Source organism: Salvelinus sp. IW2-2015, unplaced genomic scaffold (genome assembly GCF_002910315.2).
Source record: "Salvelinus sp. IW2-2015 unplaced genomic scaffold, ASM291031v2 Un_scaffold16616, whole genome shotgun sequence".
NCBI classification, from domain to species: Eukaryota; Metazoa; Chordata; class Actinopteri; order Salmoniformes; family Salmonidae; genus Salvelinus; species Salvelinus sp. IW2-2015.
The window spans coordinates 20391-37489 of record NW_019957674.1 but is presented as its reverse complement, the minus strand read 5'-3'; the positions used below and the strand labels follow the sequence as shown (position 1 = coordinate 37489).

The 17099-nt window shown below is 45.9% G+C and overlaps 1 protein-coding gene across 1 annotated transcript in view; it reads left to right on the top strand.

Annotated features, from left to right (window-relative positions):
• Positions 1-900: 900 nt before the first annotated feature.
• LOC111955908 (inter-alpha-trypsin inhibitor heavy chain H5) overlaps positions 901-17099 on the top strand; it is a 23845-nt gene continuing 7646 nt past the window's right edge. Inside the window, 7 exon segments of the mRNA XM_070442774.1 lie at positions 901-1122; positions 1230-1274; positions 1876-2039; positions 2653-2763; positions 4157-4431; positions 6004-6173; positions 6585-6701. Of these exon segments, the coding sequence (XP_070298875.1) occupies positions 1000-1122; positions 1230-1274; positions 1876-2039; positions 2653-2763; positions 4157-4431; positions 6004-6173; positions 6585-6701 (1005 nt within the window). The 5' untranslated portion in view covers positions 901-999.

Below are 17099 nucleotides of genomic sequence, written 5' to 3'. Positions count from 1 at the left end.
TATCCCATTGAGAACTTGTGGTCAATCCTCAAGAGGCCGGTGGACAAACAAAAACCCACAAATTCTGACAAACTCCAAGCATTGATTATGCAAGAATGGGCTGCCATCAGTCAGGATGTGGCCCAGAAGTTAATTGACAACATGCCAGGGCGGATTGCAGAGGTCTTGGAAAAAAAAGGTAAACACTGCAAATATTGACTCTTTGCATCCACTTCATATAATTGTCAATAAAAGCCTTTGACACTTATGAAATGCTTGTAATTATACTTCAGTATTCCATAGTAACATCTAACAACACTGTATCTAAAGACACTGAAGCAGCAAACTTTGTGGAAATTAATATTTGTGTCATTCTCAAAACTTTTGGCCACGACTGTACATTCCTCCATTCCTCAATATTAACACCGAAATCATAGTAAATAGTGTTTTTTTCTGTAAATAGTTGCTTGACAAAGTCATACAATTTCAGAAGGATAACAAAACGGTTTCGAAATTATGAAGTTTTGCTCAATTTACCCCAGTTTGCCCTTTTAAGGTTAAATAACTTTGCCTTTGTGTCATACTGCATAAGTGTACGCAATTTGTATTTATAAATGCAGTTTATAAGCAAAACTATGAACTGTCTTGAGAGTTCAAACGTGACAGTGACACATGGCTAAATGAACCACATTGCCCTTGAAGTCCAAGTGATTTGTTGGGGTGGAAGTGGAAGTGGGGTCAACTTCAAGGCGAGTAGTGAACGAAGACTATAGAGGTAATTGATGGGCTTTGGAGTGGCGTACACATTGTAATAGCTGTGTGCCTGTGTGTGTGACCCGGGTCAGGCGCTTTTTCCCTCAGCCCCGGCCCCCGAGCCCCGACGCGACTAATCCAGTCGAGGTCGAAAACGCTGCGGGTGGGCGTGCCGCTGCGAGTCAAGTGTCCTCAGTCATCCATCGTCTCACAATTCGGTCACTCTGATCCGAACGACCCGCAGGCTCTTGTTCGTTAATACTGTAAATGGATTTGGACGTAAACATGCTGTTTTTGACGTTACTGATGTGTTACAATTCGTATGTTTTTGGACTGTTTGAGGATATTAATATTGAGGAGGATCTTTCTCCCGACTTTGATTTGGATATTGTGAGTGTCATTTCAACTCTGAACTATTTAATTTAGCAACATTGATATATATTTTGAGAGCTTCATTGGAGCCCTATTTAACAAATCTATTTTGTTTCCCATTTCAGTCTCCCCGTAGAGTGCCTCGCCAGGTGAAATCCATGCGTACTAAGGTAAAGATTACAAAGTTGAATGTCTTGACATTTCTGCCCGTATGCATCTTTTGCGCTCTTGTGTGTCATTGTGTGTGTAGCCTAGGCTACTGTAGACTAAATATCATCCACATTAATTCTCAAAGAGATCTGCTTGTTGCATACTGTTGTTCATTGATAACAATTGAAGAATATGTCACAAAAAGTATTTCGTGAAAGCAGAGTAGAGGGATGGGTAGTTCAGCACTGCAGTTTGTCATCCTCGAAAACTCTCCTTGGGTGTGATACGCAGAGACATGCCAAGCGCACCCGGCTGTACTGCAGATACGTGGAAATCGCTGGATATCCTATCCAGAAATACAATCCAAAATATTAAAGATATCCCGCCAACGTGGTGATAAGGAGTTTGGAACGATATACCACTGGAAATTAACGGAATAGAACAGTGGCCACAGCGAGCAGCATGTGTGTGCGTGAACGCAGTGCTGTGCTGTCCCATCGACGAGACATGAAAAACATCCATCACTGACAGATTTAAATTAACCAAATGTATTACAAACCAATCACACCTAAGGTATAAGCAATAAACATGAACCTAACATGTTGATGTCCAACCGTGTAGGAGACCAAACCGCATATCCAGGAGCTGTCGGTGAAGACCACCATTATCTCCCGATACGCCTTCACGGCGGTGTCGTGCACCATGCTCAACCGGCACTCCGCCGCCGCCGAGGGCGTCTTCCAGTTCCTGATTCCCAAGAACGCCTATGTCTCGAACTTTACCATGTAAGCGCCAAAACGCAACAGATGCGTAATTGCGCATTGGTATTTTTATTGTAGCCTAGATAGATGCTTAATAGATCATGTCATTCTGAGTCTAATGTGGTTCAGACTGTGTACACTGGTTGGAAGTGAACTACAATGGATCTTTTCCCTCTCAATTTATTTAAGATTTCTCATTTATTTTCTCACTTTATTGTTGTGTGATTGCTGCTCCTCTTTGCCATATTCTCCCTCTTCCCATGGCATGCCATTGTGGCCAGTCAATCATTGTATGGGTTTATGAGGGCTCTGTTGCTATGGGAGAGGTTAGTGTGGGGCCTGTGGCTGTTCAATGGTGCAGAGGTAATTTACTGTGTTGTGGTCACAAGCCTTCATTCATCTACATTTACTGGATTGTTCACTGGACCATGAGAGACATAGTCCAGAAGCCTCGGAAGAAGCCTGTGAAATACTTGCCTGTTTACCTTTATGTATCACAGTAATATAGGCCTAACACAATGACATGAGGGTTTCCCCAATGATTCTTGGACGGAGTTTTGCACTGTAAGGTTTACTTACCAGGGTGATCCTTATCATCATCTCCACTCTTAACCCCTGACCTCTACCCTGAACACAGGATCATTGGGGGGCGTGTCTACCCCAGTGAGATCAGGCCCAAGGAGAAGAAYYTCAAACAGGGGAAGGGGGGTGAGGCCAAACCCAAGAACAAGGAGAAAGGTGGACAGAGGTAAAGTGTGTGTGCTTGTGTGTGTGAGTGTGTTCTTGTGTGTGTGTGTGGCCAGTCACCAGTGTCTAACCTTGTCTGCCAGCACAACCTCTAGAGTCCTCTAGAGTCACTAGATACTACTCTGCCAGTAGAAACAGGTTCATATCCCATATAAAAGCCTATTTTAAAGACGCACTACGGCTATTTTTGAACTTTTCATGTTGAAATACAAAAATCCACATATAAATACAGTAATCTACACACACTTATGGTAAAAAAATAGTTTTTTGTTGTTGTCACAAGTGAAAACTATATGGAGTAAGGCCATTCAATGAGTTGATCTGATGATGCCCTCTGTTGTCTTTGGCCTCCACCTTGTTTTTGGGAACAATAGAGGAGCAATGGAGAACCAAAGAGGAAAGGCTTCTGTGCCTTTTGTTAAGTAAATCAGGTGTTAAACGAGGTGAAAAGGAGACTGGAGTGCGACTTCAAACACCAGCCTGACCACAGAACATTGGTTTCTGACCTGCCTGGAGTTGAGCAGGGCTGGATCATAGCTCCAGAGACTGGAAATGAAGAACTATTGTCACATAAATCTGTGACCAATCTCTGACAGGAAGAAATTACATCATGCTTCTACTTGCCAGTCCATAAAATGACACTTTTAAAATGAAATCAGATTTACATAGAGGGTATTACATTTTCACAGAGAGGGGAGAGAAGGAGAGTGATAGAAAGCATAAAGGAGAATGGGAGGGAGAAAATAAAGAAGGAGAGAGAGATATAGATATATAGAGGAATGGAAATGTTTATTGGTTAGTCCAGTGCTGAGTCCAGTGCTGAGTCCAGTGCTGAGTCCCGTGCTGAGTCCCGTGCTGAGTCTCGTGCTGAGTCCCGTGTTGAGTCCCGTGTTGAGTCCCGTGCTGAGTCCCGTGTTGAGTCCCGTGTTGAGTCCAGTGCTGAGTCCCGTGTTGAGTCCCGTGCTGAGTCCCGTGCTGAGTCCCGTGCTGAGTCCAGTGCTGAGTCCCATGAGGAGAGCTCCTGTCAGTCACTGCCCTTCCACACTGATGATGTCACTACTTGGAATGACTCATTCCCTACTCCTCCTCTTTCCCCAACTATTTCTCTCCCTTTTTCTTTCCTCTATATTCTTCTTATTTTCTTCCTCCTCCTCTCTCTCCTTCTCCCCTCTCCTCTCCTCCACCTCTCTCTCCTTCTCCCCTCTCTCAATCTCTCTCTCCTTCTCTCCTCTCTCCATCTCTCTCTCCTTCCCACCTCTCTACTCCCCTCTCTCCTTCTCCCCTCTCTCCTCCTCTCTCTCCTTCTCCCCTCTCTCCTCCTCCTCCTCTCTCTCCTTCTCCCCTCTCTCTCATCTCTCTCCTTCTCCCTTCTCTCCTCCTCTCTTCTACTTCAGTAGCGAACCAGAGGTGGAGGTGTTCAGGATGGGGGCCAGTATCCCAGGTCGTAACCGGGCCATGTTCATGCTGACCTATGAGGAGCTGCTCCAGCGGAGGCTGGGGAGGTATGAGCATGTGACCAGCCTGAGACCCCTGCAGCTGGTCAGCCGTCTCAGTGTGGACGTCACCATTGTGGATCACTCCACCATCACCCACCTGGAGGTGCTGCCACTGCGCAACGGCAAGAGCAACACGGCAGTAGCCAGTGGTCCCAATGCAGCGAAGACACCTGGTACAGTTTGAGTGTGGGATGTGTTGAGTCTGTGCTTTGTCCATACAAGGTGTGTAATATACAGTGCATTCGGAAAGTATTCAGAACCCTTTATTTTTTCCACATTTTGTTACGTTACAGCTTTATTCTAAAATGTATTAAATACATATTTTCCCTCCTCAATCTACACACAATACCCATAATGACAAAGTGAAAACAGTTAAAAAAAAWTTTTTTTTTACAAATACCTTATTTACATATGTATTCAGACCGTTTGCTATGAAGCTGAGCTCAGGTACATCCTGTTCCCATTGATCATCCTTGAGATGTTTCTACAACTTGATTGGAGTCCACATGTGGTGAATTCCATTGATTGGACATGATTTGGAAAGGCACACACCTGTCTATATAAGGACCCACAGTTGACAGTGCATGTCAGACCAAAAACCAAGAGGAGCTCAGGAGTTCCTATGTGGAGATGGGAGAATCTTCCAGAAGGACAACCATCTCTGCAGCACGACGGAAGCCACTCCTCAGTAAAAGGCACATAACATCCCGCTTGGATTTTGCCAAAAGGCACCTAAAGGACTCTCAGACCATGAGAAAATAGATTTTCTGGTTTGACGAATCCAAGATTGAACTCTTTGGCCTGAAAGCAAAGCGTCACGTCTGGAGGAAACCTGGCACCATCCCTAAAGTGAAGCATGGTGGTGGAGGCATCATGCTGCGAAATGTTTTTCAGAGGCAGGGATTGGGAGACTAGTCAGGATCGAGGGAAGATGAATGGCGCAAAGTACAGAGAGATTCTTGATGAAAACCTGCTCCAGAGTGCTGAGGACCTCAGACTGGGGCAAATGTTCACCTTCCAACAGGAATATGACCCTAAGCACACAGCCAAGATAAAGCAGGAGTGGCTTTGGGACATGTCTCTGAATGTCCTTGAGTGGCCCAGCCAGAGCCCGGACTTGAACCCGATCAAACATCTCTGGAGAGACCTGAAAATAGCTGTGCAGCTACGCTCCCCATCCAACCTGACAGAGCTTGAGAGGATCTGCAGAGAAGAATGGGAGAAACTCCCTAAATACAGGTGTGCCAAGCTTGTAGCGTCATACCCAAGAAGACTCAAGACTACAATTGCTGCCAAAGGTGCTTCAACAAAGTACTGAGTAAAGGGTCTGAATACTAATGTAAAAGTGATATTTCAGCTTTTTATTTTTTATAACTTTACAAACATCTCTAAAAAAAACAGTTTTTGCTTTGTCATTATGGGGTATTGTGTGTAGATTGATGAGGGAAAAAACAATTTAATAAATGTTAGAATAAGGCTGTAATGTAACAAAATGTGGAAAAAGTCAAGGGGTCTGAATACTTTCCGAATGCACTGTATCTAACATTAGAAATAGTTCTGCAGTGATATTGGCCAATGCTCAAATTTTCAGATTCCAACAGATTCCAATCTATTTAACCTTCCTATGGGCAATGTTGAGCATCTCTAGTTCAGCACACCCTTCCCCCCACACACACACATGTGCACACACACACACACACTTCCCAGCTTTTTCTCACACACACTTTATGTTTCCCTACCACCAGCCAAGCCTGCTCTTCCCATTTCCACGGTGATCAAACAAAATAAGACGTTCTGTAGGATCACCTTCAGCCCCAACATCGTTCAGCAGGCTAAGATCACCACCAGCGGCATGCTGGGAGAGTTTGTGGTGCACTATGACGTGGAGAGAGAGCTGGGGATAGGAGACATACAGGTCAGATTTCACACACCAAAAACACACACACACATGCACACACACACGCACACACACATCCAACGCTCCCGCTATTAGTGTAAATGTGTCATGCCATGAACATGGTAGATAGAAACATGTTAAACCATGTATCTCCACTTAACAGTATACATGAAAACTGCATGCATTAATCAAGGATCAAACAGGACAAATGCACATCTCTCTGGTTCTCACACACACTCTCACACATCCTGGTCCCATTGCCTTCATCCACCGTCAACACATTCATTTTCCAGCACCATATCCAACCCCTCCCGGGTCACTCTACAACCACACCGTCAGTCCAGCAGCCCTGTGGACACTGTGTTGGTGGGCTGTTTTACTGCTCATGGCTACTGAGAACTGTCTAACTTTTCTCTGGTTCTCTCTCAGGTTCTGAACGGCCATTTTGTGCACTACTTCGCCCCKAAGGATCTGCCGGTGGTYCCCAAGAACGTGGTGTTCGTGATCGACACCAGCGCCTCTATGCTGGGGACCAAGATCAGACAGGTAACCGGTTACGGTCAAACCCTTCTCATCACACCATTGTCCACTGTTTACTAGATAGGGTCAAGATATCTTGTTCTCTCCTTCTCCTTTTGTTGTTGTTAAACATTGTTTCCTTCTGAATACAATGATGAAAAATATATACTGTATAGCTTATGGGGAATCTGTGGGTTTTAATAAATGCCAAGTGGAGTCAACTTTAGTTTTACTTTAGTCCTTCACATTTCTGTGATCAAGCCGTTAAGATCCTGAGAGAGTTAGTGAAGCAGCGGATGATGAATACGACCCCCAGTCCGCCCCCTCTCCGGTCTCTGGCGCAATACTCCCACACTGGTCNTAAGATCCTGAGAGAGTTAGTGAAGCAGCGGATGATGAATACGACCCCCAGTCCGCCCCCTCTCCGGTCTCTGGCGCAATACTCCCACACTGGTCTGGTAATATCAAAATCAGATCCTTCCTTCTGGGAGATTGTGTTATAATCCCTCTGGTATCATCTGATACTTCATCTGAGCAGCTGCTCCACTGCAGATCCAGAAACCCAAAGACTTAGAGTGGCAAAAACAGAAAAGAGAAACTGATTGATGCATACTCTGAAATGCTGGAAACATGCTCAAAGTTCACTATTGTAGTCGTATTGAATTGAATGCTATGGAGGAGAGATGTCATTGTCTCTGGCGCAATGTAAACACTCCAGATGGCAGCATCATCACCCCTTGATCCCTCCCCTGTTCCCATCCACCCCCAGTGGACCACTCTGTAGTGAACAAGTGGGCTTTGATCTCTCCCTAAAATAGAGCACTCAGTCTGTCTATGGCTCTGACCCTTGCCCCCTACAGTCTATAGGCATCTGGTAACCCCTCTATCTCTATCACACCCACTCGACTCCAGATTTCATATTCACTATTCATTTAGGAGGCTTTTCGTTCTGTGCAACTTCTAAACCCCAGTACAGGCGAGAAACAAGCTGTAGCATGGATACGGTAAATAGCTGTGGTGTGTGTGTTTACGTGCATTTGTGTGTTTGAGGGGGTGAGAGAAACAGAGTTTCTGGACCAAGGAAATGGAATCTCACAGCTGTTCCAAAGGGCTGGGTCTTTGAGTGGCAGCGTCAGGTTAAGTCCAACCATTACAGAGTTAGCATGACAACAATACTGCTCCCAAAAACCATGACTAAAACATTACATCTGGGTGATTACCACAGTATTGGTGCTAACAGAAACCATGGGTGTTATTATAGCCTTTTGTGTGACAAGGTGTCTCTTCCCGTTGGGGCAAAGTTTTCCAGGCCTGTTTGGTTCGCTCGTTCGCGTCGTCTGAAACCAACTGAATAGAATGATTTTGCACGAAGGCAAAGGTATTACAATGATATCCATTTGATTTATTGATGAAAGCAAAACCAAATGCTCTCTCCTCTGTCTCTCGCCCTCTCCCTCCCTCCTCTCTCAGACTAAGGATCCCTGTTCACTATCCTGAGGGACCTGCGTCCAGGCGACCGGTTAACTTTGTCAGCTTCTCCACCCGTTATCAAGGTGTGGCAGCCCAACCGCCTGGTCCCGTCACGCCTCTCAACGTCCGAGACGCCAAGAAGTTCATTACATGCTCCAACCACTGGAGGTGAGAGAGATAGAGACACAGCAGTGCATTCTGGGATAGAGGAAGATGAGTTATTTCAACTGATAGGTCACTCAGAATAATTTAGGGGTGCTTATATTTGTCTGTTACACACTTCTACAAGGGTGTAATGAATGTGTTTCTTACGGTTTCCCAACTCCCCCCTGTGACAGCCCTAGGGAGTGGGGTCACGGTCAGGGTCACGCATTTAAATGCCTTGCCTCAAGGCATATTTACATATATATTCTGTTACTAATCACTATTTCCAAGTCAATTCTCAGCTCTCCATCCCTCCTCACAGGCACGGACTCAACGGTGGCATACAGACGGGCTCCTCATTGCTAAGTGGCTACCTGAACGCGATCCGGACCAGCCAACCACAACAGTGTGTCTCTCCATCATCTTCCCTGACAGACGGCGGCCCACGGTGGGTGAGCTGCGTCTCCCAGCATCCTCAGCAACGCACGGACGGCGGTGAAGGAGCAAGTTCTGGCGTGTTCACCATCGGGATGGGAAACGATGTGGACTACAGGCTTCTGGAACGCATGCCCTGGAAAAACTGTGGGATGATGAGGAGGATACATGAGGATTCAGGAACCCAAGCACCATGCTCAAGAGGGTGTGTGTGTGTGTGTGTGTGGGTGTGTGTGTGTGTGTGTGTGTGTGTGTGTGTTGTGTGTGTGTGTGTGTGTGTGTGTGTGTGTGTGTGTGTGTGTGTGTTGTGTGTGTGTGTGTGTGTGTGTGTGTGTGTGTGTGTGTGTGTGTGTGTGTGTGTGTGTGTGTGTGTGTGGTGTGGTGTGAGAGAAGTGTGTCAGTAGACAGGCTAGTACACGAGGAGCAGCAGAAGTGTTAGAATTGATCATTATAACTCCATTATATTCAAATGGTAATAGAGAAGGCAGGGGTGAGATAAAGGAATAGGAAATGAGTGAAAGAATAACTAATGATACACATACTGAGAAAGGCTCTTCAGAGTCTTGAACATAGCAATCTTTCAAACCCAAACCAACACACACAGCATTGGGTGACAGTCTTACCGCCCTTTTCTCTGACCAGTGTTTGTTTAGGAGTGAGGGAGGAATGTGTGTGACTGTGGTGGTTGTGAAGGGCCGTCTGGGTAATGTTCTGAGGGGGTTTTTACTTGGATAGCGGTCCTGAGAATAATAAAGAGGAGAGACCTTAGTGGAGTCCCAAGCACATCAGTTAAAATAGGTGAGGAGGTTTACTGTGCTACGGTTCAAGGGCCTGGCTGGAAACCAACACATTACAAACACACAACAGGTGTGTTCCAAAATGGCAAACCCATTCGCCTAATTCCCTAATCAGTGGCACTCCGTTTGGAACCAGGAACCACAGGGTGACATTTGGGTACGCAGGCATACTCCTCCTTAATACATCACCGTCCCTAACCGAATCTCTGGGGGGGGTGAGTGTGTGTAACACAGTCACAACAGACACTTGAGGCCCCGAGAGCATAATCAGAGAGTAGTACACCCAATGTCTTTGATTCTTGTGTCCATGATACAGTGAAGTAGCCTCGACGTATAATTCTACTGGGCGCTTCAGATGTCTCACATGTTTATACATGGTAACACATCTTATAACATTGGATGTTATTCTATTCCCTCTTCACTCTTCCATATCTCTCTCTCTCTCCCTCCAATGTCCCTCCCTCCCTCTCTCTTCCTCTGGTTTATGATGAGAGTAGGCACTCTCACTGCTCTATGATATCAGGGTGAATTACACAGAGGACTCGGTCCCAGTACGTCACCCAGCACCTCTTCACAACTATTTTCAACGGCTTTCAGAGATTGTAATCGCCGGCAAATTGACCAATCAAAGTGCAGACTCCCTGCACGTCCAGGTCACCGCCAGCAACAGCGACAAGAGCATCGTCCTGGAGACAGACTTGGCGTTACCGGGCAAAGGGAGGTGGAGACGGAGAGGCAATGTGAAAGGAAGGCGGCGCCGGGGTGGGTCAGGAGTCACAGGGGCGGGCACGACAGGGTCAGTGGCGGAGATTTCGTTGGAGCGCGTCATGGGGTTTTCCTGAGTGTGAAGGAGGGCTGAGGTCGCAGGCTGACGAGCCAGCCAGCAGGGAGAGAGAGGGACATACCCAGCAGGCCAACTGACCTCTCCCTGACCTATCACTTCCTCACTGCCCCTCACCTCCCTGTGGTGGAAACCTCAGGTGCTGGCCGACGGAACATGCCGAGGACACACCCACCCCACCCCTGTACCACAGAGCACCAAATAAGAAGACTGGCTTCAGCAATGAGCTTCGGATGAGACGGAAGGGGAGGAAGACACGGCCCAGAGCCTGCACTTGAAGAAAGACCAAGCCGGCGGACAGCAGTCCAGAATTACCAAGACCACGGGTTTAGCAGGCTTGATTGAGGCTTTTGTTTCTGACTTAATTCCTTTGATCAAATTCTTCCTGTTATCGATGCAACGCCAACAATAGAAAATGAGAGGAAGTCTTGGACTACTGAAACCTGTCAAATTCTAAGGTCCACTGTTTGTCTGTAGGTAAAGTTGTGAAGAGGCCAGTCCAAAAAATCTATAACCATCTTCCTAAAACCATCAGGTTAGTGGTTTCTGAAAGGCTTCTGTTCGAGGGAGGGGGACTGGAGAAAAGGTACTGTAGACACACACCACACACACACACACACACCCACAACACACACACCCCACACACTGAGACAGAGAGAGAGGTCCGTAGACTAAAGACGACAGTGAAGATTTACATTTACATTTAAGTCATTTAGGCAGACGCTGCTTATCCAGAGCGACTTACACATTTTGGTGCATTCACCTTATGATATCCAGTGGAACAACCACTTTACAATAGTGCATCTAACTCTTTTAAGGGGGGGGGGTTAGAAGGAATTACTTTATCCTATCCTAGTATTCCTAAAGAAGTGGGGTTTCAGGTGTCCTGCCGAAGGTGGTCGGGATTGACTCGCTGACCTGGCGTCGTGAGGTGAGTTTGTCCACCCATTGGGGTGCCAAGGCAGTCGAACAGTTTTTGACTGGGCTGAGCGGGAAACTGTACTTCCTCAGAGGTAGGCAGGCCGAGCAGGCCAAGAGGTGGATGAACGCAGTGCCCCTTGTTTGGGTGTAGGGCCTGATCAGAGCCTGGAAGTACGGAGGTGCCAATTCCCTCACAGGCTCCGTAGGCAAGCACCATGGTCTTGTAGCGGATGCGAGCTTCAAACTGGAAGCCAGTGGAAGAAGCGGCAAGGAGCGGGGTGACCGTGAGAGAACTTGGGAAAGTTGAACCCAGGCGGGCTTGCGGCGTTCTGATGAGTTGTAGGGGTTTAACATGGCCACAGGCAAGGAGCCCAGCGCAACAAGCGAGTTGCAGTAATCAGACGGGAGAATTGACAAGTGCCTGGATTAGGGACCCTGCGCCGCTTCCTGCGTGAGGCAGGGTCGTACTTCTGCGAATGTTGTAGAGCATGAAACCTACAGGACGGGTCAACCGCCTTGAATGTTAGTTGAGAACGGACCGGGTGTTGGTCCAGGATCACGTCAAAGGTTCCTTTCAGCACTCTGGGGAGGAAGGACACAATGGAGTTGTCAGGAGATGACATCATGACGCCTGTCATTTCGCTTGCTTTCCCTCATCTCCTGAATCTTTACTTTAGCTCAGCTCTCACAGGCCCCACTCAAGCGGGAAACCAACTAACTGCGATAACTAACTCAAATAAATTCAAATTTGTATTGGTCACAATACACCATGGTTAGCAGATGTTAATGTGAGTGTAGTGAAAATGCTTGTGCTTGCTAGTTCGACCGTGCAGTGAATATCTACAAGTAATCTAACAATTTCACAACAACTACCGTTAATACAACACAAAGTGTAAAAAGGACTGAATAAGAATATGTACATATCAATATATGGATGAGCGATGGCCGACGGCATAGGAAAGATGAGTAGAATGGTATCAAGATAAAGTATATACATATGAGATGAATAAATGTAAGGGTACGTAAACATTATATAAAGTGGGGCAATTGTTTAAACTGACTAGGATGACATTTATTACATCCAATTTTTATTATTAAAGTGGCTCGGAGAGATTTGAGTCAGTATGCTTGGCAAGCAGCCCACTTCAATTTTAGTGATGGCTGTTTAACAGTGCCTGATGGCTTAGATAAGAAGCTGTTTTTCATCTCTCTGTCCAGCTTTGATGCACTTGTACTGGACCTCGCACTTCTGAATGACTAGCGGGGTGAAACAGGCAGTGGCTCGGGTGGTTGTTGTTCTAGAATGATCTTTATGGCCTCCTGTGACATCGGGTGGTGTAAGGTGTCCTGGCGGCAAGGTAGTTGCCCCGGTGGTGCGTTGTGCCAAGACCTCACTCCCTCTGGAGGCCTTACGGTTGTGGGCGGAGAGTTTGCCGTAACCAGCGGTTGATACAGCCCGCAAGGATGCTCTTGATTGTGCATCTGTAAAAGTTTAAGTGTTTTTGGTGACAGCCCATTTCTTCACCTCCTGAGGTTGAAGGAATTAACTTTCCACCTTTCTTCCAATTACTGTCCATCGATGTTGGGATAGGGGGGTTGGCTCCCTCTGCTGTTTCCTGAAGTCCACAATCATCCTCCTTTGTCTTTTGTTGACGTTGAGTGTGGGGTGACGTTATTTTCTGACACCACACTCCGAGGGGCCCTCACCTCCTCCCTGTAGGTCGTCCTCGTCGTGTTGTAAACAAGCCACACTGTTGTGTCCGTCTTCAAACTTGATGATGAGTTGGAGGCGTGTATGGCCACGCAGTTATGGGTTGAACAGGGAGTCAGGAGAGGGCTGAGAAGCACCCTTGTGGGGCCAGTGTTGAGGATCAGTGGGGTGGAGAATGTTGTTTCCTATCCTCAACCACCTGGGACGGCCCGTCAGAAAGTCCAGGACCAGTTGCACAGGGCGGGGTCGAGAAACCCCAGGGTCTCGAGCTTAATGAGGGTACTATGGTATTAAATGCTGAGCTGTAATCCGATGAACAGCATTCCCTTACATAGGTATTCCTCTTGTCCAGACTGCCCGACAGCTAATCTGCCGACAGCTAACTGCCGACAACTAAACTGCTACAACAACAACCTGCCGACAGCTAACTGCCGATAACTAACTGCTAACAACCTAAGCGCCTACACTGGTATCTGGTGATATCTGATTATACATAGTGTAGTCGTTTGTTGCTTCCAACCCACAGAAATATACAGACACTTGTATTTACAGACTGGGTTCAAATAACTATTTTCATGTATTTCATCTACTTTCAAATACATTTTTCCAAACAAGTAATTCAAATACACCCTGGCTCAAATCACTGGCTCAAACATACTCCATGGCATTTAACCCCAGGTATTTGAAAAATAGCATTTAAATAAGATATTTTAAAATACTTAAAATACAATTTGGTCGACTATTTGGTTTTAATAGCCATTCAGATACCTCAAATAAAGTACTTGTTATGGTGTGTAATTTGAAAATACTCAAATACACAGAAAAAACTATTTAAATAACAAACATTCTCAATACACATGTATTTGAATCCAGGTATGGCATAGATGCACTATTTCCTCATATTCAATACAAGTGTCTCTCTAACCCGTCTCTCTCACACGCAACCCTTGACAACAAGCGGACGGCGATCCCACTTTGTGGTGGAGGTTTCCCCCTCAGTAAACTGACTGTGTGTTTCAACATCAACGGAGAGCCAGGGACCTTTCTCCGAATGGATCTGACCCACAAGCACTCTGGCTAAGATGGTTCCCGTCAAGAGATTCCTGAACTTTATGTTAGATGTTCGGCTTAATGTGTTTTCATATGATTTATGTGGTTTTCTATTTGGTGTGTGCGATCGTGCGGTGTATGTGAGTCTAGGTGTGCAGTAAACGGTAAGACTATAAGGCCGCCCGGCGCCGCGGGCAGCCACAAACAGCAGAGGACATACTTCAGCACTATTACCATCGTGGGTGAACCAACCCAAAACGTTCCTACATCGAGGTCACCCCCCAAGAAGGTATCCTGACGGACAAGGACCGCTTGTCCTGTCCTGCGACACCAACAGTCTCAACGTGGAGAGTGGCGGGCCTTGCGGTGACGATAGTGGGGAAGTCCAACGGACCGTAACCATTGGAGGACATTAGTTTCGTCATACTGGTGCATCAGTACAAGAAACCCTGCTCCCATCAGAGAAACCACCTGGGATTTTAATATCTCCCCAGCAAGGGCTGTCACATGACTGTCATGGACTTACTGGAGTAGTCTCAGACACTAGTTGGAGGTAGGATCTTGGGGGAAGGGGGCTTGCAAGCCGATAATGGAATTAAGGCCCTAGTGAGGATTAACCATTGGTTTGCTATAGTCTGTGGTTCTGTTCTTATTCTGACCCTTCTGTGGATATCTACTTCCAGGTCAGTTCCTGTTATGAGGGAAGTGGGACTCGCAAGAGCTTTCTGGCAATGCACAGCAACAGGAGACCCACAGCCCACGTCTTCACGGTCACCCATCTGAAGGTCAAAGGGCGTTCAGTGCCGGTGGTCCAGAAGACCCGGCGTATCTACACGGACGTCAGAGCGTGACTGCTTGGTTCGCCAGGAACAACCGCAGCCCAAAGCGATCGACGGACAGTAATGAAGGACTATGTGGTGTACACCTGTTGACACTCGGGCGATTGCCCAACGGACATACGGAGCCCTGAGACAGGAGCCAATAGAGCCAGCATGTACATGTCCCGGCCCCACACTGGAACAATAACCCAGGTTACAGCCTATAGTAGCCAACAGCTCTTTTCATACCCTCTGACACTAAACTTCTAATCAGCTTGTCCTTTTTGCCCCACATACTCACACGCTTATCTCCAAAACAACTACTTCTAGCTACAACATAGAGTTAGATAGAGGAATCATCTTTGTAACTGTGCATTAGCGTCTGTGCACATCCATGGGCAGTGTCATGAAGGTTATCTCCATTTTAAAGTAGTCAATTTTTCCTTCTCCACAATTGGCTGATCCCTCCTGCTGACCTAGTAACGACATGAACTCGCAACTGGGTTCCACCAGGAAGGATACGCCAATGAAGTTGGAAGTTCCACCAGTTGAACTACATTAAAATGGTTGAAGCCCTCAATAGCACAAGCCCATGCTAATAGGCCTTTTGGCCACTAGAGGCCTCTATCAATTCTCTATTGCTACTACCCAGCCACCCATCCACCTCCAACCATGTTCTTTCACACCCACTTCGTGTTGCCTACTTCCCTGTTGTCCTTCAGTTTTTTCCTCAGGTGCACCTGCTCTGAATAACCAACCAATGCAATATTCTTCAATATATTCTTTTCCTATTTTTAATATACACATGTAAATAAGGACATTGCTTGACTTGCCATCATTTTATACTGATATTTTGTACTTGTAAATATAACCTTTATTGAACCGGATGAACTTTTTGTGTGTAAAGGAAAGTAAACATAAAAACAAGATTCATTGGTAAAGATCAACTTTTTTTCTGAACACTCCTAGATTGTGAGAACACTTGAACATAATCACAAAGTAAAGCAGCTCTATGAAAGTAACTAAAGTTAACACAACATTTAGTATAAAGTATGGCTTATCATGTGGCCGAAGCAGGACATCCACACCCAAAACTAGTACTGTTGCTCCATCTAAGCGATCAATCCATCAAGGGCTTTAAAGAACAATGTCCCTCATGTTCACAGGGCTCACAATTCACAGTAAACGCTGCTCAATCGGAAATTGCGTTTAACGGCCGCAAATTGTCTACAACTGTATTAAGGACTGAATCCAGCCTTAGTCATTGCAGAAGGCAAGCGCTCTTTACATGCTAGGTTTAGTGCTAACTGGGAAAGCAAACAAGGTGGCACCCGGTCCAAGGCTCATGTGGCGACACTTGCTTAGGATGAACACTGGTCCACACGGCTTACACCCAGACACCACCCCAACAACCCTCTCCTCTAACCTGTCCCAATGACTAGCTCCCTCTCTACACCCCCTAACCAACCCCTCATCCCTCCTATCATCAGTTTGGGGTCACCAGAGGTGACTAACTCAACGTCCCGCTCAGGTGTCTGTCATGAGCTCAGGGCACCGGGCTTGACCTAAGGGCTACCAAAGGAATTTAAACACTGTTTTTTTAAAATTTTTTAATATACAATTTTTTAACTTTATTAAATTAGATAATACAAAAACAGTGAAACAGTTAAGACAAAGACAGAACATTTTTCGCATATCAATAACTGACATCATGAAATATATAGCAACATGGCCCTTCAGTGGGATATCCATTAAAAATCAACTATTTCAGTCACAAATTAAAAATGTGTTTTCCCACCAATACATGATGGACTGGAGCAAAACGCCTAATAAAAAATAGATATTTTCTTTTGTTACAGTGAATAACTAGCATTAAATGCAAACAAGTGGTAGTGGTGCAGGTTCATCAGCAGTAGCCTGTTGACACATTTAGGTCACGTGAAATGAAGTCCCTCACAACCAGAATCTTTCACATCAAACTAAGAATTAAATGGTTCCAGGAAATTATTCAATTAATACAAAAATGGCAGTAAGTGTATTTTCATGTTCGAGTTAACAGCTCAAGTGATGAGGAATGTGATCATAAGAATGAACATACAATTGTAAACTGAACACTATTTTGGGTATCTCGATAATCTTCCGAAATTGACCGCGATCATTTCTTAGGCTAGCCACTTGGAAATCTCCCATTACAATGTCATTACCACAGGTTTAACCCCAAGTAATCATGAATAACAG